The following is a 26,909-nucleotide window of genomic DNA, read 5'->3' as shown; positions in this document are numbered from 1 at the left end:
ACTATTGGCCATGCGTCGTCCAGTCTCAACATCCATCCCCTGCCTCCACCTAAGGTGGAATAGAGGCACTTAAGACACGTTTTCCTCTAGGAGTGAGTGGCAATTAAAATTCTAAATTTAAAGCATCCCATTAATTTAACACGGACTTATATAAAGGCAATTCAAGAGAAACACATCCTTTCAGTCCACAAATATTTATTGAGCAACTGCTGCGTGCCAAACAGCGTTGTAGGCACTGAGTATGCAGTAGTCAACAAAGTAGAATGTTTCCTGGAGTTAAAAGCCTTGTAAAATTCTCAGCTAAGTATAAAATATTAGTTTTGCTATGGTGGATATGAACTCTATTGTAATGGACCACAGGAAACTATAATTAGTGTATCTTCTTAAGGTAAAAAGTCAATTCAGGGAAGTACAGATTAATTACCCTAGTCAGGCTTAACAACCTTTTTTTGTAATACGAGTGAAGAGTTATGTTGAACTATAAAGGCAATTTATAGTTTAAATGGCACAAAATGAATACATATTGTAGGATTCCATTTATATGAAATTCTAGAACAGACAACACTAATCTATAGTAACAGAAAACTGGTCAGTGTTTGCTTGAGACTGAATTGGGGAGTGGGAGAAATGGAAAGGATTAGACTACAAAAAGGCAGGAGGAAATGTTTCGAGGTGATGGAAATGTTCTATATCTCAATTAGAGTAGTCATTATATAGGTGTATATGTTTATTAAAACTCATTGAACAATACACATAACATGGATGCATTTTATTGTACATAATTTATACCTCAATGAAGTTAATTTTTAAAGTAAAAAGCAACCACCAAAGAGTGGCTTACATTTACTACTTCTGTGTCTTCATTAGTTGTACTAGTCCAGGAAGGCTATGTTGTAGTGACTTCTGAATCAAAGAGGTTTCAAACAACAGGAATTTTTTTCTTCTCATTTACTCTGTGTGTTCATGGTAGAGTGGCTGTAGGCACTGGGACCCTTGACAGTAGGAGGGAAAAAAATGAGATAACTTGAATAACTTCGGCCTGGATTTGATACAGTCCACTTCTGCCCACATTTCATTTCACATTTCATTCCACATTTCATTGGCCAGAGCAAGTCATGTGGCCAAGACTGAATTCAAAGGGATGGGATGTTGAACTCTACAGCGTGCCCTGAAGGAGAAACAGAATATTTGTGTACTGCCCTCATAACCTCTACACTAGACATTTCTTCCTTTACAGTGTGGCTTCTACAACCATCCTTATAACATGATTGTGTCGAAACTGAGACTCAGAAAATTGGAGGTTATTTCTTCCTGGTGAATAGTGGGATTCATTTGGCAGGATCATAGGACGCATGAAGGAAAGTTATGGAAAAGTAGGTAAAAAGATAGGTACCAGTTTTTGTTCAGCAGGCACAAAGGGGCCATTAAACCATGTACACATGAAGGCAAAAATGTATACAGGAAATGGGAAGATTAATTTGGCAGCTGTGAGTAGAAAGGTTTGGAAGAGGCAGAGAACAGGGGGAGACTGTTGCAAGAGGTGTTGGACCTCTGGAATTACACAGAAGGGAATACCATGAAGACTGCTTGTTGACATTATGCATTTGTTTTCTTTCTTGCCCCAGTAGATAATCTTACACGTAGAAACTTCCTCCATTTGAGTAGAGCAATGTCTGTCATATTGTAGGCATTAGATATTCGTAGAATAAATAAAGTCATTAAAAAAGAATTTGGAGGCACTTATGACACTTTTCATTGATGAAATCTAAAAGGACTTTCAGGACCAGTTTCACTCACCTGGTCTATTTATTGCATCTGCTAGTCCTCCTCTACCTATTTCAAAAATCTGAGCTATCTCTTGGGGTATAGCATATGTATAAGATGAGGAAATTGTAACCATGATTAAGAATCTGCTGACTTTTTAGATTATGTCACAGTATTTGCAGTAGCAAAATGGGAAAGATTCCCCAGTGCTGTTCACTAGCCTTATACACATTATTCCTGAATAATAGCTTCCATCACAGACCTGCTACTCCCAGATTGCTAAATGCCATAGGAAAAAAAGAAAAAACATACCACCTTGAAGACCGATGCGCAATTACATGACTTATAATCCACCTGAAATATATGTTTCTGCATGTCCCACCTCAGTTATCTCTCTTCTCACTTTTCCCATTAGTTATTTCAAACTTTCATCACTGTCTACAGGTCAGGCACATAGCCCTTTCTGCCCTTTCAGTAAATCACCATGTCTTCATCTTCGGAGAAAAACAGAAGCTATCAGATTACAGTTCCCTCAACTTGATCCCTGAGGCAGAACTGCCATCTGCCTGCCGAATACTCCTTTTCCTCAGTAACAGAACCTAGCTTGATGAAATTGAGCTACCTGGAATAAGGACTACATTTTTCAGACTCTCACGCAACTAGGCGTGGCCGTGGATCTATCTTCTGGCCAGTAGAAGTGTTGTATAGAACTTTTAGGAAGGTACCTTAAAGGGAGAGGCCCTGAAAATCCCCCTTCCACCCACACCACCCCCTTCTCACCAGGTTAGAACAGAGAAAAGATGGACAGAGTAGAAGCAGCCAACTGCTGACCATAAATGACCTTTAGGATATAAGCTATATGATGAGGGTAGCAGAACTGAACAGATGAAGTGTGGGCTGACGCTGTGGAGCTGCTATCCCAGGTGTGGACTGCCAGCTCTACATACTATATGTCTAAGTAATGGTTGTTCTGGGTTTTTCATACACAGCGTAACCTAAACCCAATACTCTGACCTCCAATTTACAAACGTCTCTAATTCACACGTGCCCTTTGGTTTTTGCCTCCTATCTCAATGAAAGTGTGTCCTTCTTTGTCTAAGCCCAGTTCCTCCACTTGAACTTAAAAGATTTTTTTAAATTTCCATTTTATGTATTTGGATAAGCAATGCATTTCCATGGTTCAAAATTCAAATGATATAAAAGTTTATATAGTGAGGAAGCCTTTCTACTATTCTTGCTACCTTAAAAATCCAGTCCCATCCCCAGAGACAATAACATCAAATTCATTAACTACCTTCCAGAGAAACTTTTATTATATAAGCAGTTATATAATGTAACTTATTGGGTCTCTCATGAGCTTTCTCATAATCTGCCAGTTTAAACTGTCTTCAATCAAGGAAAATTTGCTTTTGGTAATTTCTTATAACTTCTTTTTTCTTGTTGGGATTCCCTGTCTTCACATTTATGAGAATATTTTTCTTTACATCATCGCTCATAGTTATAAGAGCCATTGTAATATCTTTGTCTACCAATTCCAGATGTTGGAAATAGAATCTCGGGGTTGACAGCCACTGATTGCGTTTTCTCTTGAGACTAGGTCCTATCTTTGTTATGTCAGGTAAATTTGGAGTGTGTCCTGGATACTGGATATGTTATGTTACGCTTCGGATTCTGTGATACGCCTCTGGAGGTGTTTTGTTTTGTTAAGCAGGCAATTAACTTGGTTTGATTCGCTTTCTTCTGAGCAGCATCTCAAATGTCAGTTTAGTTCTTCGATTCTTCGATTGGATGCTTGGATTCCTCCCCACACATATGTGGTTCATGAGTCAGCTAGATTTGGGCCCTGCTCAGACAAGGTATCATGAAAATGAGACATTTATCTAGTGCCATTCCTCTCTTCCAAGCGTTGATTTCCACCCAGAATCTGCCTGCTCTTGGTTCCACTTGAGTATCTTTTTTTTAAAACTTTTTATATTTTTGAGTATCTTTAGGTAGTTGTTTTATTATTTTCCAGAGTTTGTAGTTATATGTGATAAAGTCAATCAGTCAGGAGCTAACTTGGTCATACTAGAAGCAGAATCTAGAATTATCTTTCAAGTAGGTCATTTGGTTGACAGGTTGGATAATAAACTTGAAGGACTAGAATGACATCAAAGACTTGTTAGAAAATTATTACAATGATTCAGGCAAGATTTGATGAAGGCCTTAACCAAATTAGTTTAACCAAACAATGGGGATGAAGATGATGAATTAGAGAAAAATGTACTAGGTAAATAACTGAATTTCATATTGATTGCATGGGAGATGGTTAAGGTAAAAAAATGACCTTCTTAAATTGTTTTGCAAATCAGATTATACATTAACACAAATTATACACTGTATTAGGGTACAAGTTCAGCAACAGTAACAAATTATATATATATATATAATGTGTATATATATATAATGTATATATAATATATGTATATACCTTTTTTCCCTCTTCTCTAATATTTTGCACTTGATCAGAGCAGGCTGGACAGACAGCCCTGCTTCACAATCTTTCATAACTAGGCTTTATTACTTGTTAATCCATCATCACTAGGGTGTTTTCCTAGTTTTCATGGTCAACGTAAAGGCGACTCTGTCCATGTTCCATCCTGTGGGAAGAGGGGAAGAGCACGTGGACAGCAAGCAGTATCACAATATCAACTTTAAGTGTATGAAGCAGAATTTGCATATATCATGTCTACTCATATCCCAGTGGCCAAAACCTAGTCATGTGGCCACAACTAATTACAAGGCAATGTAAGAAACATGGGCTCTTGTGGGACAGTTGAAACATGAACAGCGATAGGGGTTCTATTAACAAAAGGAAAACTGAGGGAAGGGAAGCTGGAAAACAAGAGCAGCCTGTGTCATCAGTCAACCCCTCCGGGAGCTGGGTTCTCATAAGAATCTTTTCCATCACAGAATGAATTTAACCCTTCTCTAGGAGAATCAGCTCCCACCCAGATTCTGAATCCAGCAAAAAGGTCAGGATCTGTCGGTGACTCTACGGAAGGAAGAAGGAAAGATTAGGTACTAGGGAGGACAGTAACTGCCTGTATTTCAAACATAAACTTGACATCTTCCCTGTACCCTTCAAACACGTAAGCAGATATATTTTCTGCGTATCTTCCTTTGGCATAACAAGGTATAGTCACAATTTTAAGCATGCCAAACATGGATCCAAAATGTAGTAAAATGAGGAGCTAATGAGCTAAAGGGAGGTGCCTACCAGCACCAGCATCCATGCGTCAGCTCCCAGGATCAGCTGCTGCCAGCGTCTGTGTCCCCAGGGTGAGCCACAGTGTCCCCCCACCTCTCCGGGAGGCTCTCCAAGACCAGCAGTGTATGTTCACTGCTCAGTCTTCTACAAGAAGATGCTGTGGAAGCCAGGGGAAAGTAGCTTGGACAAAGAAAGAAGTGAAATTACAGTGCAGCCCTGCTGAAACCACAGCCAACTTGGCCAAGAGGATTATGACATATGAAGGCAAAAGACACTCTATGAGACATTTTCTCTGGAAACATATAATCAGAACTATAGAATTAAAAAGGAAATTGGATTGCATGAAGTCCTTGTCACCTCCCACCTACCAAAAATATGCCAGCTAAATAAAAGAATAAATAAATATATTAATTGGAGTTTTTTATGAATTGTAGTAAAATGAATCATAAGCCTAATGCACTTTGCATCAGCTGTACAACAGCATCACGTAGACCAAATATGATTTTACAAGTGAGTGCAAACAAAAGGGTAAGAGGAGACCTAAGGGTTATGGTGACACTTGAAAAAGGGGGAAAAAACCTAAATATCTGTTAATCTATGTAAAGTTGATTTAAGATATAACATCAACATATGTACTTTATTTGGTAGGCAGTTCATGTGATAAAGTAAAAGATTATAAATAAAGGAAAACAGATTAGCCACTACACATTTTAAAAGTTATAAACTGGATTCAAATAATACAAATCAAAGTTTAATAATTAAAAAGGTTTAAATCTGTGCTGATCTAAAGGGAGCCTTTAACATGAAATATTTATTGTACTTATGTTGGACAAAAGGAAACATTTTACTGGTTTACACTAACTCTATTCAGTTTACTGTAAGTAGGTGTTGTTATCATTAGCTATATATATTTTAATTCTAAGCATCAAGTTTTTAATCGTAAATTTTCTGAGAATAAAAAGATTAAAATAAATTTTTGAATTAAAAAATCAACATAACTAAGCAGCTTTAAAGTCAGCTTTCCACACATAATTTCAAGATTTCAATTTTGCCTTTTTTTTATTATAATCCCAGCAAATGTTACACTAGAGAAAATGACTGGGGAAATACAAATAGATTCATTAAAAACACAGGCTGATTATTCGTATCTACTACATTCAGAAGTATGCAAAACAATTTAGTTATATTGCAAAGCTGTAATTTCTTTTCCTAACAAAGCATTATTTTATAAAACTGTAGTGTTGTATTGATTCAATTTTAATACAAAATACTTATATACACAATACAATATAAAAGTAAACTGTGGTATAGTGCCTTCACGAAGGGATATATTAAGGCGCTTTACAAATATACTGATATGTTGACCCAAATTACTTTTTGTTTTAGTTTAAAACAAACAAGTTAAATGTTTCATTTTAAATACCAAAGGGATTTTTGTTTATTAAAGAAAAATTTCTAAAGTACCTTAGGTAACAGCAGCAGCAATATCTAAAAAATCCTCCCACTGTATTCTCTAATTTCAACATATTATTAAGTCAGAATAAAACATTTCCACTCACAGTTTTGCACTTTCCAACAGCAGAAGGTAATAACTTTTTAAAAAAGTCAATCTCAAAGTGACTTCTTAGTCATACATTCTATAGTTTCTATTACAAATAAGGTAGAAAAGATACAGCAATAGGGCCTGCCTTAGGACGTCACTGGACAATACATAACTGTATCTACCATTATTACATAATTATAGAACACATTTCATAAATACTATTGATATGCATAAAAAGGGGTAAGTATAAGAAAGACAGCAAGTTTTTTATTGAATGGGAAAATTATTTTAAAAAGAAAATATGAGTAACCAATGTTTTCACTCCGTTTCAGTTGAGAGCATATAGATTTTTGATGCTGTTCTCATCTTTTTGGTTAGGAAGCACCAGATTCTATGCTGGAAGAATTGGATATAGTCTGGGAATAAGATAGCTAATGAAGTATATCCAAACTATTAAAAATGCAGATACTAAAGGCTTGTACACTGCTTCAGATAAATGCCAAAAGCTTATACCATCAGAGGAAATTTAAAAGAATACAATATTTGTAGTGTGTTACTTTTGAGGAATAAGGGCAGCACAGACTTTGGGGAGGGAAGGGGAAAAGACAGTACCTTAGTTTTCCTACAACGTAAATGTAACAAAGTTGGTTTTGTACTGTATTGCACCATAGTCCAGAGTAAAACAACTAAATGGAAATTTAAATAAATCTGACTGAGAAAGCCTGAAGGAGAGGGATAACTTAAAAATTTGAGTACTGAGCTAAAAGTTCTTGAACTAATTTTCTTTGCAAAGAATTTTACAGGACTAATCAAATGTTCCACGAAGTGAAGACTGCCATCTTATATAGTGCATTTTCTTACAATTCTCTGAGTAGAAGTCCTTCAGAAATATTTCTATATCAAGCCTGTAATAAGACAAACATATATTTCAGTGCCCTCAAAAGAGTGTTTAAAATGTGTTTGTGTTGTACCAGCAAGAGAGGGATTCATAGGGGTATCTTATCACACGGTACAGACCTTTCCCATCACAAGTTATCAGTGTTTATATGAGATGTGCTATTTGAGTACTAATCAGTAAATTCAAAGCAAAATTCCTAATTTAATATATCAGTGTTCTTATGGGACAGAGGTCCTTAACCAAGAGTTTGTGACAGGTTTCAACATGTCCAAAATCCCTAAACTACATGCAACATTTTGTGTATGTGCTGATGTGCATTCTTCCAGAAGAGAGCCCACAGCTTTCATCAGATTCTCTAAAGGACCAATGACTCCCAAAGACCCACCATTAGAGAGTGAGTTATGCAGTGGTTTACAAGCTGAGCTCTGAGAAGGCAACCTACAGAAAAGTAGAAAGTGTGAGCTAAAAAATTTTCTTTGCCCTCCCCAACTGGAAAAGGTTTGCCTTTAATTTTACTTACATACATGATTCCATTAGCTTTTATATGAGGAAAGCTAAAAGTTTGAAAATCACTAAAATTATGCTTCCTACCCAAAACAATTCCCAATCAATGGAACTTAAAGAATAAAATACAAATTTTCTAATGTCAGAATAGAGCCCTCTTCCCCTTCCCAAAAGATAATCTGAATGTATTTTGGTATGAAACCACAAGTCACTCTTAAAACTAAGTATTATATATAATAGGAATGCTGAAAAACATTATTTAACCTTAAATAAGTTAGGAGGATTTGAATTTCCTACTAAGACCACTATGTAATTTTTCATAATTACTAATGGCCACATTAATTTATAGTTAAATATTTTTTTCACAAATTAATCTGCCCATAGGTAATGTATTGCCAAATAGCCAGATTTTCCTTTGCCAGAGCAATCCATGTATGCAGCACTGTCTTGAAAGAGAAAACCTGTAACATTACTGATGACATAATCCAAACTGTCACTATATGGAAACAGTACTTTTCTAGTAAGTACCCACAAATAATTTCTAATCAAAGTTTTGTATGAAACTGAAAATAATCTCTCTGTTTAAGATATGGAATTTAAAAAAATTTTTTCAAAGTAAAAATATGAAAGACCTTCGCTTTTAGTATTGAAAATTTTAATTTATGACAGCTTGGTTCCCTTTTAAAACTGAAAGCAGCATTAAAAATACCATTATGGAAAGAAAAATAGTAGTGCTTTGCTTCTTTTAAAGCCAGTAATTCTTGATATATAAATGTTAAAAAAAAATTAAATATTCTACAGAGGGGAAAAAAAGATAGATACACTGCATTATTTTTCCTTCTTACAAGCATGCTGTTTCGATCTTGTATTTCTTAGTTCCAAAATGTGAATTACACAGAATATCATCAGCCTAGGAACACTCACCACCATGATGGCTTAATTTCTATAGTTTTTTTTTTTTTTTAACCAAAAACAAAGATATGGGGGAGAAAAAAAAGGAGCTCTGTAAATGTGGGGTATATTTCATATTTGGTTAAAGCAAGATAAAACTAAAACTGTCTTTCAAAAATTTTTGTCTTTTAAAATTATTTAGCATATGTACAAATAGATACCAGGCTTTTCCTTTTAAACAAAGCACTATTTTTTATTTTAAGTACTTTAAGTACCAGGAACTGACTATAATATTCAGTTCATAATTTACTTTCTTTATAACAGTTTTTTTTTTCTAAATTACTGATTAAAAAGGCTGGAATAAATTAACATTTTAAAAAGATTCCCCATAATTTAGGAATATAAAATATTGTACACAGAGCACACATACATAGCTCTGTCATAGTTGCATAATTTTATTCTCAGAGCTTAAAAAAACCCTGCGTTTCAGGCCTTTTTGCAAATCCTCATTACAATTATTTCCTAGTGTGTTAGACATACACTAGATCACGATTTTTGGTCTCTGAGCCTGTGTGCTGATCATCTTCATCTGACTGTTGCTCTGAGCCTTGTGAATTAATATATTCATATTCAAGAGGCTTTGGATAATTATATGGGTAGCCATTGTCATCAAAAAACCTCCGAAAGGTAAATTCATAGAAAGCATGTTCAGGGTGCTTTCCATTTTTATACCATCCATTGAGAGTGTCATTTACGTTTTCTTCTTCATTATCATCACTCCATAACTTATCAGGATCAACAGGATCAAAATTTGAAGTATCTGTTGGGTGTGTGATTTTAGGAATGTAGGAAGCAGACTGCTGTCTCAGGTCACTGGAGAAGTCAATTGTTTTAAAAAACGGATGAGCTTTTATTTCATCAGCACCATTCTTGCCTAAGCGATCTTCTGGTCCTCGGCAGAGTTTAATAATAAGATCAGAGGCTTCAGGACTCAATTTAGCTTGTGGTGGGATGTGAAGAGATGTTTGCCAGTTGATAACCTTGAAAGAAGATTTTTAAAAATTAGGGGGAAAGAGGTAAGTAAGAAAAACAAAAATTTCCTCCAAGTTTTATATGAAAAAGTCTTACTGGACTATTTGTGTTTTTTAAAAAAATAAATTTCCTGGTATTTTGCCTTCCTTACCTTTAATAATGAATCATTGGTAGGAAATAGCCTTTCCTCCCATCTCCCCCTCTCCAGGCAACTTATATTCATATGACATGACTCACTAAGTTTTAGCTCCCTTGTTAAGCCCTTCTGCCTGTGGCAGAAATGACTTTCTACTGTGCCTCCCCAGTTCTATGTATTTACTTGTATCATAATTATCTCTAATACTCTGTGGTACCTATTTATGTCTGTGTCCTACTAGAGTATAAAATTCCATAAGGCTACAGACCATGTTTTGTCTTTGTATTTCCCAGTGCTTGGCAAATTGCCTGGCACATAATTAATAGATATTCAATATATATTTATTCTTGTTCTGAATAAGCTAGAATGAGGGATGGAAGAAAGACAAGAGGGAAACAAGGAAGGTGGTAGGTAGTCCATAAATATTTGTTAAACAAATGAATAAATGAACCTCATTCTTCTTTATTAATATAGGTGCTTATCAGCTAGTGTACTAGGGAGAAAATGAAAGCCTCTCCTCTAGTATCTCTTCATCTTAAAGTCTTTGAGAAAAAGGAGATGCTTCAACTAATAATAAAATACTTCTATGAATTCTTTTTGGAAAAAAATCATGATACAACAGTAGTTATTTATGTCTGGTTCCAACATCTATTTCAGATAGGGGAAATGAAAATATACAATCAGCTGAACAAAGTTACACTCAGGATTTTTCAGTTAAAGGTAAAAATAAAAGACTAGGCATAGCAAAAAAAGATTCAGTTAATTCAAAGATAGATCAACAGAAATCAATGTAAACTGAAGTACAGAGAGAAAGTAAATAGAAAAAAAAAGAATAAAGCATAAGAGACATATATGACAATATCCAATGTTTACCACATAGACATGTGAATACTAATTCGAGTCCCAGAAGACAGAAGGAAGCAGAAAAAATCTCTGAAGAGGAAATTACAGGGAACTTTCCAAAATTGACGGATGTCATCAACCCATAATTCAAGAAACTGTGAACCTCAATCAAGATAAACACAAAGAAAACTACACATAGGCACATCATGGTGAAATTGCAGAACAGTAAAGTTAAAGAGAAAACTAACCCTAAAAGCAGCCAGAGACAGAAGTTCCAGTACTGAGTAATTGATATACTCCTATTGAATGCAGCTATACAAACTGGACAAGAATGCAGGGAGCAGCTACCTGAGGATCCTGAAGAGTAAACAGTAACAGGGAGACTGGGGACAAAGACAAGAATTTGAAATACCATTCAACCAGTGGTGAGTTTACCATTTTTTTCTTCTACTATCCTCTGGCCTAAACTCAAGGAAACTCAAACCCTGAAGAGGTTTCGCACAGAGTGAGCTTCAGGAAAAGCCCCTTTGCTCAGGCTCAGGGAGTGGGAAAGGAATTTCCTGGCCACAACAGAGGTGCAGTAAAGGCCATCGAAAACTTTGAAAGGGGACCTTTCCTCTCCAACTGGAAATCAAATCATATAGCATATGATCCTAAGAAGATTGACTGAATCTCTGTCACTTTTTTGCTCTTTCTGTTCTCTCACACCCTGTCCTGGACACAGGCCCAGTCATGAGACATGTATGGCAGAGTAGGGTGAATAAAGCCTCACTTTCTGGTCCAAGAACTGAAAAGGGGAGTCTGAGGGACCAGAAAGTACCTGGGATGTGGCAAAGAAGGAGGAGGTTGGCAAATTGACACCAAAAACTTGTTTACAAACTGCTGGGCTCACCTCCAAACTGTACCTGTGTGGATCTAATTCTAAAGAGCATATCAAAGACTTTGAGAACTGAACTAAGAAGAGACCACAGACCAGGGAGAGATCTGTCTAGCAATGCAAAGGCTTTGACGATGAAACTTACATTGAAATCACAAGCCACTAAAGGCTGGTTGGAACTTGAGGCCTGAATTCAATGAGGTTTAATGCCTGCCAAAACAATATCAACATTGCCCATAAGATTTAAACAAGACCCAGAGTCTCATAACATAATATTCTAAATGTCTAGGATACAAGCCAAAACTACTTGGCATACAAAGAATCATGAAAATTTCAACCCACATAGGAAAAGAAAATCAACAGATGTCAGTGTTGAGATAACACGGATGTCAGAATTATCTGACAAAGATTTTAAAGTAGCTATTATAAAAATGTTCCAACTAAGGATGAATACTCTTGAAATGAAAGAAAGTCTCAGCAAAGAAATTAAAAATATGAAGAGGTACCAAATGGAAATTTTTAACTGAAAAATACTGTAACCAAAATAAAAACTCAATGGATGGGCTCAAGAGCAGAATGGAGATGTCAGAGGAAAGAATTAGCAAACTTAAAAAAAAAAGCTGAAAAAAAGGTTTGAAAATATGAGAACCTTAGTAACCTGTGGGATTATATCAAAAGGTTTGATGCTGGTATCATTAGAGTTCCAAAAGGAAAAACTACGTGGTGCAGAAAACATATTTGAAAAAGTGATCGCTGAAAACTCCCCGAATTTGATGAAAGACAAACTTGTAAATTCAAGATGCTCAGAGACACCAAACAGGATAAGAGCTAAGAAATCCATGCCCAAACCAATCATAATTACAATACTGAAAGCTAAAGACAAAGAAAATTTCTTGAAATTAGCTAGTGAAAAATGATGTATTACTTGAGGGAACAACAATTTCAATGATTGTTGATTTCTCATCAGAAACTTTGGGGGCTACAAGGAAGCAGATAACAAGAACTGAAACCCAGACTTCTATTACCAGCTGATAACCTAAGGAAGATTAAATAAAGACATTCTCAAGATGAAGGAAAGCTAAAAGAATCTGTTGTCAGCAAACCTGCTCTAAAATATTTGCTAAAGGAAGTTCTTCAGACAGAAGGGATATGATATAGAAGGAATCTTGAAACATCAGAATGTAAGAAATACAAGGAAGATGCTAACTATCTCAGTAAACATAAATGACTATTCTTCTCATCTTTAGTTCTTTAAAATAAGTCAATGGTTAAAAACAAAAATTGTAACATTGTTGACGTTTTAAATATATGCAGATGCAATGTATAGATAACTAAAACATAAAGGGCAGGGACTAAAGGGACGTATATGGTAGTAAGGTTCTATACTGAACTGTCAGTGCTAAGCTATTGATTCTACACAGACAGTGAAAACTTAGTATGTATTTTGTAAATCACTAGAGCAACCTCTAACAAAACTATATAAAGAGATAGTAATCCAAAAATACAGTAAAGGGAGATCTCATGGAAAATGGACAAGAGGAAGCTTCAGTGGTCAGTCCCTCCACAAAAAACAAAAACTGGGGAAAAACTCAACTATTATCATAATCAACCATTTTGGAACTCTGGAACCTGACCAGACACAGCAAAGAGGGGAGTGTTCATGAAGGGAAAGCCTGCTAAAATTTGATAACAAAGAGTGTGCATGAACCAACTCCCGTTTGCCATTCCTCAGCCCCAGTGAGGTTATGAAAAGGGCAGCCCATTTTCCTGAAATGGCTGTATGGTGCCAAGGTGGGCAGTAAGGACCTTGTCTCCTAAAAATCTGAGGTTGTGCATTTTGGTTGGTCTTGGTGATTCCATAAGGGACCAGCTCAGAGGCATGCCTTTCTTTTGACCCTCTTAGGAATATTTAAAGCGACAGGCATACTTCTTTTTTGAGCCAGACATTGAAGGAGCTCTCCATCAGGTTACTGGCTTAGGCTGTTTTTCTTTGAGTTTTGAGAGTTCTTTTTGCATAGTCTAGATATAAGCCTTTTGTTGGGTATGTGATCTGCAAGTATTTTCTCCCAAAGTGTAGCTTGTCTTTTCATTGTCTTGACTGTGTCTTTGGCAGACTGAAAGTCCTTAATTTTGATGAAGTACAATTTCTCAACTTTTTCTTTAATGGATCATGATTCTGATGTCATTTCTAAGAACTCTTCACCTAACACCAGGCCATAGAGATTTATATTTTATCTCTAGATCTATGACCCATTTTGAGTTAATCTTTGTGTAAAGTCTGATTTTTTGTTTATGGCTGGCCAATTTTTCCATCACCATTTGTTGTAATACTGTTGTTTCTCTATTTGCACCTATGTCAAAGATCAAATGGCCTTATTTTTGTGGTCCTATTTCTCCATTTACTATCTTGTTCCATTATCTGTGTGTTTATCCTCTTGCCAGTATCATACTGTCTGGATATCTATAACTTCATAGTCAGTCTTAAAATCAAGTAGTTGCTTCTTCTTTGTCCTTCTTTAAAAAAAAACTGTTTTCATTATTAAAGTTCCTTTGTCCACCCATATAAATTTTGGAATTGGCTCATCTATATCTACAAAAATTCCTGTTGGGAAGTTTTATTGGATTTAAGTTTAGGTTAGTTTTGGGAGGAACTGATAGCTTGACTATGTTGAGTCTTCCAATCCATCAACATGGTGTGTTCCTCCACTTATTAAGATCTTCCATGATTTTTTTCATCAGAGTTTGTAGCTTTCAGCATTCAGATCTTGTTCATTATCTATCATATTTATACCTAATAGAACTATAGGTATAATATAACCTAATAATATACCCAATAGAATTATACCTAAGTATTTCATTTTAGGGAAACTACTGTAAATGACTAGTGTTTTAAAATTTCAGTTTCCAGTTGTTCATTGCTTGACTATAGAAATACAATAGATTTTTATGTATTACCTTTATATCCTACCACTTTCCTAACCCCATTTATTCGTTCTGTGGGGTTTTTCCCTGGGACTTTCTATATAGAAAATTTTAGGTCATCTATGAATAAAGGAAGTTTTAATGTTTTCTAATCTGTATGCCTTTTATTTCTTTGCTAAGACTTCCAGAACTATGTCAAGTAAGAACTGGTTAGGACAAATATCCTTGCCTTGTTCTTGAACTTAGGGAAAAAGCATTCAATTTTTCACACACACACAGCATCCATACAAATATATATGTATTTATAAATATGCATAAATTTATATATATACATGTATATTAAAATGAAGGCAAAATAAGGACACTTTCAAACAAACAAATCTGACACAAACCTGAGGGAATGCATTACAAGTAGACTCGTACTAAAAGAAATTCTAAAGGAGGTTTTAAATATATCAAATGCAAAGACAGAAGTTATAACTTGGGGAGAACATCACAGAAGAGATGACATCTCAAGAGCTTCTCAGAGAGTGATTAAAAATGATCAGGAGTGAACCAGAAGGTGGGGATGGCTGTGGAAGGTGGCAGAGAAAGGACATCCCAGACAGAGGGGATGGTCTGAACAAAGGGACAGAGGACAAATTTGAACTTTAACCCAAAGAAAAGGGAACCATTAAAGGGTTTTTTAATGGGACAGTTTATGGTCAAAACTGTGAGCAGCTTCTCACTTAAGTGGCAGAGATAATTTAAAGTGGAGATATAGACCTTTGTTTGTAGTCTAGGGCTAGAATGTGCATGGAAGGAAACAAAGCCAGTAGCTAGCAGAAAAACAAAGAGTAAACTGGAATAAATCTTCAAAAACTACTAAAAACTTCTGTGAGAATGAAATATGAGTGTAGTGTATGAATGAGGACAGATAAGAGTATGATAACAGTGATACAGTGGAGATAAGTGTTCATGCATAGAATTTTAATGGGTTCCTAGATCCTTACAAGTTCATTCTTTAATTCTAGATTATGATGCTCCAAGTAAAGGACTGATAAAGGTCTATGGTATAGGGACTTCTAACAATTCTGTTGGTATAGATTCTATACCTTACCTTCATTTGTGTTTCAAATGGTGTTTGTGCCAAGAAAGGAGGTTGTCCCACCAACATTTCAAAAAGAATGACACCAACACTCCACCAATCACATAACTGTGAATGGCCTAAAATGAGATACCAAAGTGATGGTTATTCATAAGCACTTAAAAGTGCTCAGTTAATACAATCAAAATTAATACTAAGTCACCAATTTATACTGTAAAACTAATACTTTATTGTAAAACCCCAAAATAAGCCATACGTAAGTTTGAGCTGGTGCAAAGGAATATTGAGATTATGATATAAACATTTTACCTGTTCGCAACAACACTTCAGGTGCAATATAATTGGGAGTCCCAACCAAAGAATGTGCTAGACATCGCTGGTGCTGGCGTGCAGCTCTCCGCTCCAGTGGCTTCAGTCTATCTCCACATCGACAGTTAGAGGGGTCACCCCATTCATTACTGAAATCCATGCTATCCTGCCGTGGATGGTCACCTATATAGTTAAAAACAAAACAAAACAAGAACAAGAGTATACCTAAAGTCTGTTTAATCTTTTGACATCATGGTTTACAGTTAACAACATTCTCCCCTTGTTGACAAGCTAAGACGATGTATGCCAAATCACTGATGGTATTTATTAATGACTAGACCTGCACTCCTCAGATATCAATAGGACAAGTTCTACACTAAGAAAAATTAGCCTAAGATGCAGTAATTTACTCAATATTAAATGATAATAAAAGTCATGAGTAAACAGGATTGAAAATGTTATTCAGACTTTTCCCCAGTACTACTCTGGACAAAGTTTCAAACAAATTAGATTTGTATTTCATTCATTCAGCAAATGACAATAATAAACACAGTATTCTTTTGTAAACTGACTATACTTCAATAAAAAATATATTTAAAAAGTATTCTCTCAGACAGCTTCTCTGCAGGGGAGAAGTACAACACACAAATGCATATAATAAGAAACATAGTGATGTATCACATACAGAGAATCAACATGGGGTAATAAGGCAAATGTGCTCAGGTGGCTTGGGAAGACCAACTGAGATGACATTTGTTAAAAAAATAAAATTAAAAAAGAAGAGGAACTCAACCATTTGAAAGCTAGAGCAAGGCATTCTGTATACTCACAACAGTACAAGAGGGAAGACCAGTGTTGTTAGTAAAGAGGAGAATGGTAGGAAATGGAGCAGAAGTCAGTGCACACGGGTTTTGCAAGCAAAAGAAATGGTTTGCCTTTTACTCCAAGTACAGTGGGAAGATAGTGGGGAGTTTGAAGCAAGTGAATGACAAGGTCTGATTTATGTTTGAAAAAGAAAACTGCTGTGTAAAGAATAGATTACAGAGAGGACAAGGGTGAAAAGAGACCAGGTAAGAGGCTCACAGTTAAGCTTTGGACTATGATGGTAATAGTGCAGATGGAAAAAAGTAAACAGATTCAGGATATATTCAGAGGTGGAGTAAGCAGGACTTACTGGGGATTAGATGTGGAGGGTATGGGGAAAAGAGAATCAAGGTTAACTAGGTGGATGGTGGTGGTAGTTTACTAAAATGGGGTAATTTGGAGGGGAAACAATATGGAGGGAGAGAAACTAAAAGTTGTTTATTGGCAATGTTAAGTTTGAAAAGCCTATTAGGAATCCTTGTGAAAGGAAGAGGCCATTTCTGAAGAGAGAGATTTGGAAGTCATTGATGTAGAAACAGTAATTAAAGCCATGACTGGATGAAATCACTTAGGAAAAAAATATCTGAAATTAACCTAAAAGTAAGCATCATCTGGGATGTTTGATTGAAATACAATTTCTACCTTCGAGTGGGGATTTTCAATCAGAAGACTGGAGTAGAGCCTAAGAAGTGTACTTTTCAGAACACTAAGTAATTCAAGTGAATCTAGGGAGATGTGAAATTACATTAAACTGAACATTAAAGTAGGTTCAGATGTCTCAGTTCTATCCACTTAATGTCAATCTACTTGTGTTCACAGAAGCACAGCAGGCTTCAGGGGACTGCTGTGAGCATTAAATTAGAATATACATAAAGCACCTAGTCAGTAATAAGTATTTAACAAATGTTACATTGAACTATACTTCCATTAGTGCTTGGAGGGACCTTGATGAGGCAGTGTGGTATAGAAATAACACGGGCCCTGCTAGCAGATAAACCTGGGTTCAAAGCCTAGCCCTTACACTTATTTTCTGTCTAACCTTGGGCAAGTTTCTTATTCTAAGCCTCAGTTTCTTCACTCTACCTCACAATGACGCTGTGAGGATTAAACAGAATCATGTACGTAAAGTGTTTAAACAAGTTGTGAATTCTCATACAATGCAGTCCTAAATAGCTGTGAAAATAAATCTTACATGCAGTAACATAGATGAATCTCAAATAAGAATACATATAAAATGATTACATTTAAATAAAGGTTCAAGAGTAGGCAAAAGGAAATAATACATTGTTTAGGGATATAAACATATGTGGTAAAAGTATAGAGAAAAGTAAAGAACTTGATTATAGAGTTCTAAAATAAAGGTTACCTCTATGGAGGAAAGAAAAGGAAGTGATTGTTTTGGGACTTCAAAAGGACTGATAATCTAATTCTTAAAAAGGACTGATAATCTAATTCTTAAGATGAATGGTGAGCATGGGGCTTCATTTCCAAATTATTTTCAAAATGTTATTTGTCTGACATATTTCAAATTAACAAAATGTAAAGAGGTTAACTCAAAAATGTTAATGATATTTAGAAATAATTGATTTTAACACACTCTTTCATTTTATAAGTCTAAGTGTCTAAAGGATTCATCCACATTTATCCAATGGAGTCAAGACTTGTCCCAGGACTTCTGACTCCCATCCAGTGATACCATCTTACATTTCACTGCATTAATAAATCATATAAACACATACAAATTTTATGATTTTACTCACCACTCTGATAGTACTTAGAATCATGTGTCCATCTGAAGCCAGTGCAGAGGCCGAAGTCAGTCAATTTAATATGACCATCACGATCAATCAAAATGTTATCAGGTTTAATATCTCTATGGATAAAACCCATTTTATGAACACTTTCAACTGCACAGGTAAGTTCTGCTGTGTAGAATCGTGCCAGATTTTCTGGGAAGATGCCCATCCTAATTAATAGGCTCATCATATCACCCCCAGGAATATAGTCCATTACAAAGTATAAATTGTCCTTATCCTGGAATGAATAATAAAGACGAACTACCCATTCATTGTCAGCTTCGGCCAGAATGTCTCTCTCAGCTTTAACATGAGCAACTTGATTTCGAAGCAGAACATCTTTCTTTCGAAGAGTTTTTGTTGCATACAAAGCCTTAGTATCTACTTTTCTTGCTAGACAGACTTCACCAAATGCTCCTATTCCTAATGTCTTTATCTTCACAAACATAGACTTGTCCATTTTAGCCCTCTTAAGACGGATGTAATTAGACTCTTTTTGGCAAAGCATCTTTCTCATTTGATCTTGGGCATCTTGAGATAATCCAACCTAGGCAAATAAACTAAATATTAAATGAGGAATGATCTTCTATACTGAATATTAAGAAATCACTTAGAAGAAATTCAGGCATATATTTATAGGTTAAATGCATAATAGTTTTTAATAAAGCATGTTAGAAATCTAGAATATATTTCAGAGAAAATTAATTATCAAAAGTGCAGCTTAAGGGATAGTTAACAGGATACACAAGGTAGGTATATATGCAGAGTCTGCTGTGGAGAGCAAGAAGATGATACCAATGGTCAGCTTTCTACTCCTTTCTAATGCACTCAAAAAATGCTCCCAATGTGCAGTAACCAAACATGTTAACATGCACCCTCATCTATCTCTCCATGCATATTCATCACAAACTACACAATTAGATTGCCTTCATTATATGCTTCTCTTTGTGGAATGCCTACGCCTCAAATATTCTTCCTTTCACTTTATCCTTCATGAAAAGAAATTCTTCCACTCCAGCTTCATTTATTATAAAAAAAAACCTGATGTATTAAGAATAAAAGAGTGTATTCTCTAACCTAACCATTCATTAATAGTCTTTTATTTTTCCCAAAGCACTAGAGTAAGGGTAAGACTCACAGCCACCACTAACGCAAAATGCAAAGGGTATGTATGTCCTACCTTATTTAAAAGGGACAACTTGTTTTATTACAAGGAATCTTTTAGATATTTTGGAACGTTTCAAAGAATAGTCAGTGTGACTTATGAAGATACCAAAACCAGATAAAAACAAAAACCAACTTCTAAGTAGACATGGAATACCTGGATTTAGAAGGAAGGAGCAGTTTATTTTTCACTAGTTAATAAAGAGTTAATTAAGGGTTTAAATTTAAAAAAAGAATCTGATTTGAAAAGGAGAGTATAATTCTAGAAATGCAAGACTAATTAAAATATAGCAACTTCATGCTTATGTTAGGATGCGCATTTACATGCAAAATCTTTTGAGAGGTGGCATGCCAGACTTAGTAAATAACTGTTTCTCTTAAAATCTTACTTGCCTACACAGTAATGGAGGCTACAGAAGTCAGCAAAGCTTCCAACACCATAAAAGTTTAAATCAGCTATTAGTGGAAGTGAAGAGGAAAAAGGAAAAATAAACTAAGAAAATACATACAGAGAGACTTTAGTAAGAAATCCTAAGAGCTAAAAATATGGATAAGTCATACAGGTTATCATGGTATTTCTAATCTAACAAAATTCAGTTTATAACAGGAATAACCATACTGTGAAATTAGATTTAGAAAAATGATTTTAAAAGAATGGTCTCTCAAGTTACATGAGGAGGTTTTATCAAATTTAAGCCTCTTGGATTTTAAGCAATAGATACAAGATTCAGAGTCAAACCTTTGAACTACAAGCATATGATAAAAACAATAATGATAGCACCACCATAGTATCTAGTGAGGAGATCTATATGGAATCACAGTAGATACTAGTCTGAAGTGTTTACTTATTCTGATCTCCTTTCAGTAGAGTCTGATTTAATACTTTCAGCACATTTTCCCAGACATTATAAAAATAAAATTAGAAGGGGAAATACCTGAAAGGAGATATCTCTGACACTTTCTAATAAGACCAACCTGATGAATAAACCCCTAAGCCCAAAATTACTATAAGTAAAAATAAATGTTTCATAAGTTTATCAGGAGATGGGACCCAGATATTTCTAGTTTAACTTAAAATGTTATAAGATAATGTGTAAACTCTAGAAAATAACCTTTGCTCTAGCTTCCATTAAGGGATTCTGTATACCTTAACTGCACACTGTAAACTGTATCTTTCTTAATTTATTACAACTTTATTATAGGAAATTCTGAGTAAATCTTGAAATACTAAATGAAATGCTATAATCAAAAGTACTTTAATGTTTACTGACTTTTAAATAATTGGTAATATATTTAGCATAAAAAGAAAGAAAAATAGTAGACCACAATAGTTTAAAATAAGCACCAAGCAAATACATGATCAAGTATTTAAAAAATGGACATTTTAAAAGGTTTTACCCGCATCATTTCGTTCTCTAACTGTTTTTTACGATGTAGACGCTGCTGATGAGATTTGAGTACATTTTCTACATGTTGTTCCATAAAGAATTTAAATGCCTGAGGAGAATAACTTTGAATACGAGATTCCCTTCGCTCTTCATCTTTCTTGTTTTTCCTAACGGTGATGGGTGAAGTGGTAATCTGTTTCTTTTCTTTATCTCCATTATCAACATTTTCATAACTTTTTTCACCCTCATCTTCCTTGGGTAAGCTCGGCTGATCCTCTTTGCTAGATTTATTGATTGATTCATATGGAGAAACAGATGGGTTTTGGTGTAGCAGATGTTTTGGATAAGGTGGTGGTGGACCTTGATAGTTTGGAGCTTCAGCAACAGGCGGCATAACAGTCATATTTGAAGTGGTACCCTCAGAAAAAGGAGTAGGTTGAACAGTTTGAATTGGCTGTGGTATCCAAGAAGGGTGTGTAGGTGCTAAAGCAGTCTGTAGCTCTGGTTTTAATACACGTATACTTTTCACAGGTTGTTGAATGGGAGCTGGTGTAATAGCAGTGACTGTTGTAGCCGAGGGCTGAGAATTAGCAGAATGACTTGTTCTATTTCCTAATGGGTTATTAAAAGAATTTGACCTCACTGGTATGTTAGGCTGCCATGTAGGGATTTCATGCCCACTGCTTGGGGATGATTGGGCTGGAGCAGAAGATGACTGAGGCCAAGTTGTTTGCAGTCCAGGTACATTAATGTTATAAACCTCCGTGTTATGACTGTTTCTGTTTGGCACCATCATAGATTGAGGAATGCTTCCATTTGTATATGATGAAGGAGCAGCAGACCCCCCTGTCTGTAAAGCAGAAGGGCTTTGTCCATTAGCTGGGGTCAGAGGATATGGAGGGGGTGGCTGCCGATTCACAGTGCCAGCAGGGACAACATTTTGGTGTATCATAAAATCAGTCTGACCACTACCATTCTGAATTCCAGGTCTCCCTGGTGGAAAGTTAAATTTGTTAGAACTCTGCATGATGATTGGTTGTCTGCCAACAGGAACAGAATTAATGCCTCTCTGTCCCTGATTAGGAGGGTTCATTGGGGACGTGTTAAGAGGTGGTGGAGGATAGCCCTCCTGCCAGGCTCCAGGTGGAACAGGAGAGATTCGGGAGATTACGTATTCCATGTTCCCAGAATAGCGCTTTGTTTGAGAGTTTGGTTCCCATGATGGGGGAGGTGGAGTTGTACCTCTTGGAGGGGGAGTCTGGCCTCTTGGAGGTGGTGGAGGAGTGACACTCCTTACTTGAGGAGGTGGTGGGGGGTTCACTCTCTGTCCGTTGCTAGGGTGAGCTTGAGCAAATGCTGTTATACCAGATCCTGACAAAGGTCTTCCTACATCTGTCTGTGAGTTGGGACTTTCAGAACGATAGGCCACACTTTCTCCTAGCGGTGGGCCATGTCTCTGAGGAACTAAGGATTCTTTAGAACCTTTCCAGCTTTGTTTGCGGTTAACTGATTGTTGCACACTCCCTATGGTAATAAAACAGAAAAAAAAATGTTTTTAACCTCCTACTTTTAAAGAATTTAGCTTGGAATTCTACTACTACTAAATGATAACTCTCTTTTAAGAATCATAAAAATCAAATTTCAAGTATGTGGTTTTATTTTACCTTTTAAATTTTTAATTATTTTTGACTAGGTAATACATTCTCATAGTTCAAAATTCAAGAGGTGCAAAAGGATACCCAACTCTGTCCCTTAGCCAACCAGTTTCCTTCCCTGAAGGTAATCAATGTCATCAGTAAGAAATTTTAGGGATACATAAGTAGATAGTATACCTCCCATACATACTCTTATGCCTGGTTCTCATTGAAAATGTTAAGATTCTGTATCAGTACATAAAGTGTTTCCTCACTTTAAAAAAATGTTGTTATAGTTTTTTACTGTATGGATGTACCCAAATTTATTTAATGTCTCTCCACTGATGGCCATTAAAATTGTTTCTAGTGTTTTGCATTATTACCCTTTGCTGCCTCCCCCAAAAAAGCAATGAAAAATTTTGTATAGACATCATTTCATTTATATATATTAAGTAGATTCATTATTAGAGAAGTGGCATCATTGAGCAAACGATGTGTCCATTTGTAATTTAGATAGACACAACACTAATTTTAAATACATTCCAGTATGGCTTTTACAACAGGAAAAAGACAGCAGGGAGATAATTAGCTGAACACTAAATAAGATAGAGATTTTACAAAATCTCTCTTTAATGAAATTTCCAAATAAATTAAACAGGCAAGAAAACATATGACACCAAAAAAAAAGAGAAGCATTTAAAATAGTCTGGCTACTTAGAACAATATAATACACTTAACATATATTAAAAATACATTTGTATAAAATACAATACATATAAATAATACATTCCAGAAGGATTAAACATTTAAATGTTAAAGATGGAACCATACAAATACTAGGAAAAAGCCAGTGAACATTCAGTAATATTGGGGTACTTCTCTGTATCTCCTGGGAAGGTCTTCCCAAGTATGACAAAGGTTGAGAACATACAGTAAAAGACTGACAGATTTAAATATATAAAACACTTAGCACCATTCAACCAACTGTGATATTGTGACTGAAACAGAAACAAGCTATCCCATGTGTTATCAGCTGAACTGTGTCCCTGCCGAAAATTCAGGAAGTCCTAACTCCCGGTACCTCAGAATCTAACTGTAGTCGGAGATAAGGCCTTTAAAGAGGTAACTGAGGTCATCAGGGTGAGCCCTAACTGAATATGACTGGTATCCTTATAAGAAAGGAAATTTGGACACGGAGAGACATCAGACACATGCGCATGCAGAGGGACGACCATGTGAGGACCTAGTGAGGAGGTGGCCATCTGCAAGCCATGGAGAGAGGCCTCAGGAGAAACCAAACCTGCTGTCTCTGATCTCAGACTTCCAGCCTCCAGTCTGTGTATTTTGTTATGGCAGCCCTAGCAAACTAATGTACCAAGTCACTAAAGCCAACAAGATATTTTCTGGTCCTCACCTTGGTTGACCTCTCTTTCTTTGTAGTATTTGGCATTTTTGATATTCCCTCCGCTTGAAACATTCTCTTCCCTTGGCTTTCAAGACACTAGAAATCTTAATAGTTTTTTTTCCTTCCTTGTTAGCTAATTCTTCTGTCTTTGCAGGCTTATCCTCTCCTACAAGCTACTAAGTAATAGGCTTGGTTCTAGGCCATCTTGTCATTTTTGTCTATGTTATCTCCCTTAGGTGACCTATTTCATACGCAAGACTAATTAATATATATATATCTAGCTCCCTACCTGACATTTCACTTGGATAACTCACTCTATGAACCTAACTCAACCTTAAGTCCAAAACCAGACTTACGATCCTTCTCCACCAAATCTTGACCTCCCTTAGCATTCCCTTTCATAACGTGAGGTATCACCATCCATTTTTCTAAGCCAAAAGCCTAAGAGTCATCCCACTCCATTATCACCCCTATATGCAATCTACAGCCATGTCTTTGTCAACTTTACTCCTCCTATCTCCTTCCTAATGCATTCAGTTTTCTCCACTGCCATCACTCTAGTCCAGATAACCTTCATTTTCTGTAAACTATTTCTTATCAAGTCTATACAGATACCCTCCCTTGTTTTCTCCGATCCGTTCTCATCCACTGGAGCTATCATTTTGAAACACAAATCTAATCATATCATTACTCTGCTTGAAATGTTTCCATAACTTCCTGCTGCTCTTAAGGTAAAATCAATACAGTCCTGTATAGTCAGGCCTCTATGTACTTCTCCATTCATATCTCATACTCTTGTTTTCAGTGCTCTAGCCACTTTCATTTCTTCGAATGTGGCATCAAAACCTGCCAGACAAGCCATGCAGAGGAACATGCTTCCTCACTAAGCCCATCCCCATTAAATCTTGTCTTTCTTCAGATATCAGCTCCATTATCAGTTCACAGGAAAGTTTTCTTTGCACTCTTTATTAGGTCCAAAATCCCTCTATTATATGGGTCTATAGTACCACATACATTTTCCCTCTTCATTCATACTTAGTCATAATTCTACATGTATTTGTGTGAGTATTTGAGCTCCCTTACTAGAATCTCAGCTCCACAAAAGGGTAAGAACTTTACACCCAATGCTAAGCAAAGGGCGTGAAACAGTGGTTGATCAATAAAAATTTGTTGAATGAAACAATGAATAAATTAGGCTTCTTATAAATCAATTTAAAAAGACAAACACAAGATTAAGAAAGAATTAAAAGGTCAATTTACAAATAATCAATAAATAAATGTTCAGCCTTACCAGTGACCAAAGAAGTGTGAAGGTAAAATGATAGTATTTTCACAGCCATTATATATCCAAAAAGGATAATATCTAGGATTTACAAATATAGGCATTCTCATATTAAACTGATTGGGAGAATTTAAGTTGGTAATATCTTTCTGTACAGCAATACAGGCATACCTCGGAGATGTTGTGGGTTTGGTTCCAGACCAGCACAGAAAAGTGAATGTTGCAGTAAAGCAAGTCACACAAATTTTTTGGTTTCTCAGTGCATATAAAAGTTATGTTTACACTCTACTGTAGTCTATTAAGTGGGCAATAAATAGCACTATAATTAAAAAACAATGTACATACCTTAATTAAAAAATACTTTATGCAAAAAAAATGCTAACCATTATCTAAGCCTTCAGCAAGTCATCTTTACTGGTGAAGGGTTTAGATATTCGAGCATTACTGAAATATGACAAAAAGACATGAAGTGAGCAATTGCTGTTTGAAAAATAGAACTGACAGACTTGCTCAATGCAGGGTTGCTGTAAACCTTCAATTTAAAAAAAATGAAATATATGCAAAGTGCAATAAAGTGAAGAAGCACGATAATATGAGGTACGCCTGTAAGAAAAACTTCATAAATTTTTGTAAGTTTTTGAAAACTTACTTTTACCAAATCATCAGGAATGTACAAAGATTTACAGCAGTGCTGTCTATAATGGCAAAAAAAAAAAAAAAAAAAAAAAAGGAAACAAGGCAAATGTCAAAAAAGTAAGAGAATGGTTAAATAATGTATGTGATAAATCTAAATGTAGCTAATTACTTAGGCCATTTAATAATAAGGAAAGTTATAGATGGTATACTAAGTGAATAAAGTAGGTTTTAATATGAAGCCATTTTTTTGCTTAAACAAGAATTGAAATACACACTTATAAACGCACTCAGGTTTTCCACAGGAAAAGACTGAGAAACAAAACATAACAAAACCTTGTGGGTATTAATAGTGGTGTTTTCTTTTTGCTTATTTACTTTCTAAATATTTATGATGAACATGTTTTACTACAAAAAGAAGATTATATATATATAAAAAAGGAAGAGTCTGAATGATGGTATTTATGGTCAAAAAGAAATATGTTAGTTGCATTATAACCAATCAAGGAGTTCTCAACCTAGACTGCTGCTTTTCAGAATTATCCATGGAACTTTACTGCCCTATCTGCAAATTCGTTTTTGTGTGACACTGTATAATGTTATTATTCTAGCTTAAGACTTTCACTCACTGTGATGCTTTTAACAATGCCTAAGACAAAACATTTTATATACTTAAATATTTTCAAA

The 26,909-nt window shown here is 35.5% G+C and overlaps 1 protein-coding gene across 2 annotated transcripts in view; it reads right to left on the bottom strand.

Moving 5' to 3' along the window:
• Nucleotides 1-6,046: 6,046 nt before the first annotated feature.
• LATS1 (large tumor suppressor kinase 1) overlaps nucleotides 6,047-26,909 on the bottom strand; it is a 36,832-nt gene continuing 15,969 nt past the window's right edge. For both annotated transcript variants that reach the window (XM_074368172.1, XM_074368171.1), the window contains 5 exons: nucleotides 21,279-22,792; nucleotides 18,681-19,263; nucleotides 16,057-16,239; nucleotides 15,760-15,866; nucleotides 6,047-9,890 (listed from right to left, as the gene is read on the bottom strand). In XM_074368172.1, coding sequence (XP_074224273.1) covers nucleotides 9,381-9,890; nucleotides 15,760-15,866; nucleotides 16,057-16,239; nucleotides 18,681-19,263; nucleotides 21,279-22,792 — 2,897 coding nt within the window. In that variant the 3' untranslated portion in view covers nucleotides 6,047-9,380. The remainder of the gene's footprint in view (nucleotides 9,891-15,759; nucleotides 15,867-16,056; nucleotides 16,240-18,680; nucleotides 19,264-21,278; nucleotides 22,793-26,909) is intronic.

The sequence above is a fragment of the Camelus bactrianus genome, chromosome 8 (genome assembly GCF_048773025.1).
Source record: "Camelus bactrianus isolate YW-2024 breed Bactrian camel chromosome 8, ASM4877302v1, whole genome shotgun sequence".
Taxonomy (NCBI): Eukaryota; Metazoa; Chordata; class Mammalia; order Artiodactyla; family Camelidae; genus Camelus; species Camelus bactrianus.
This window is presented reverse-complemented; position numbering and strand designations above follow the sequence as displayed.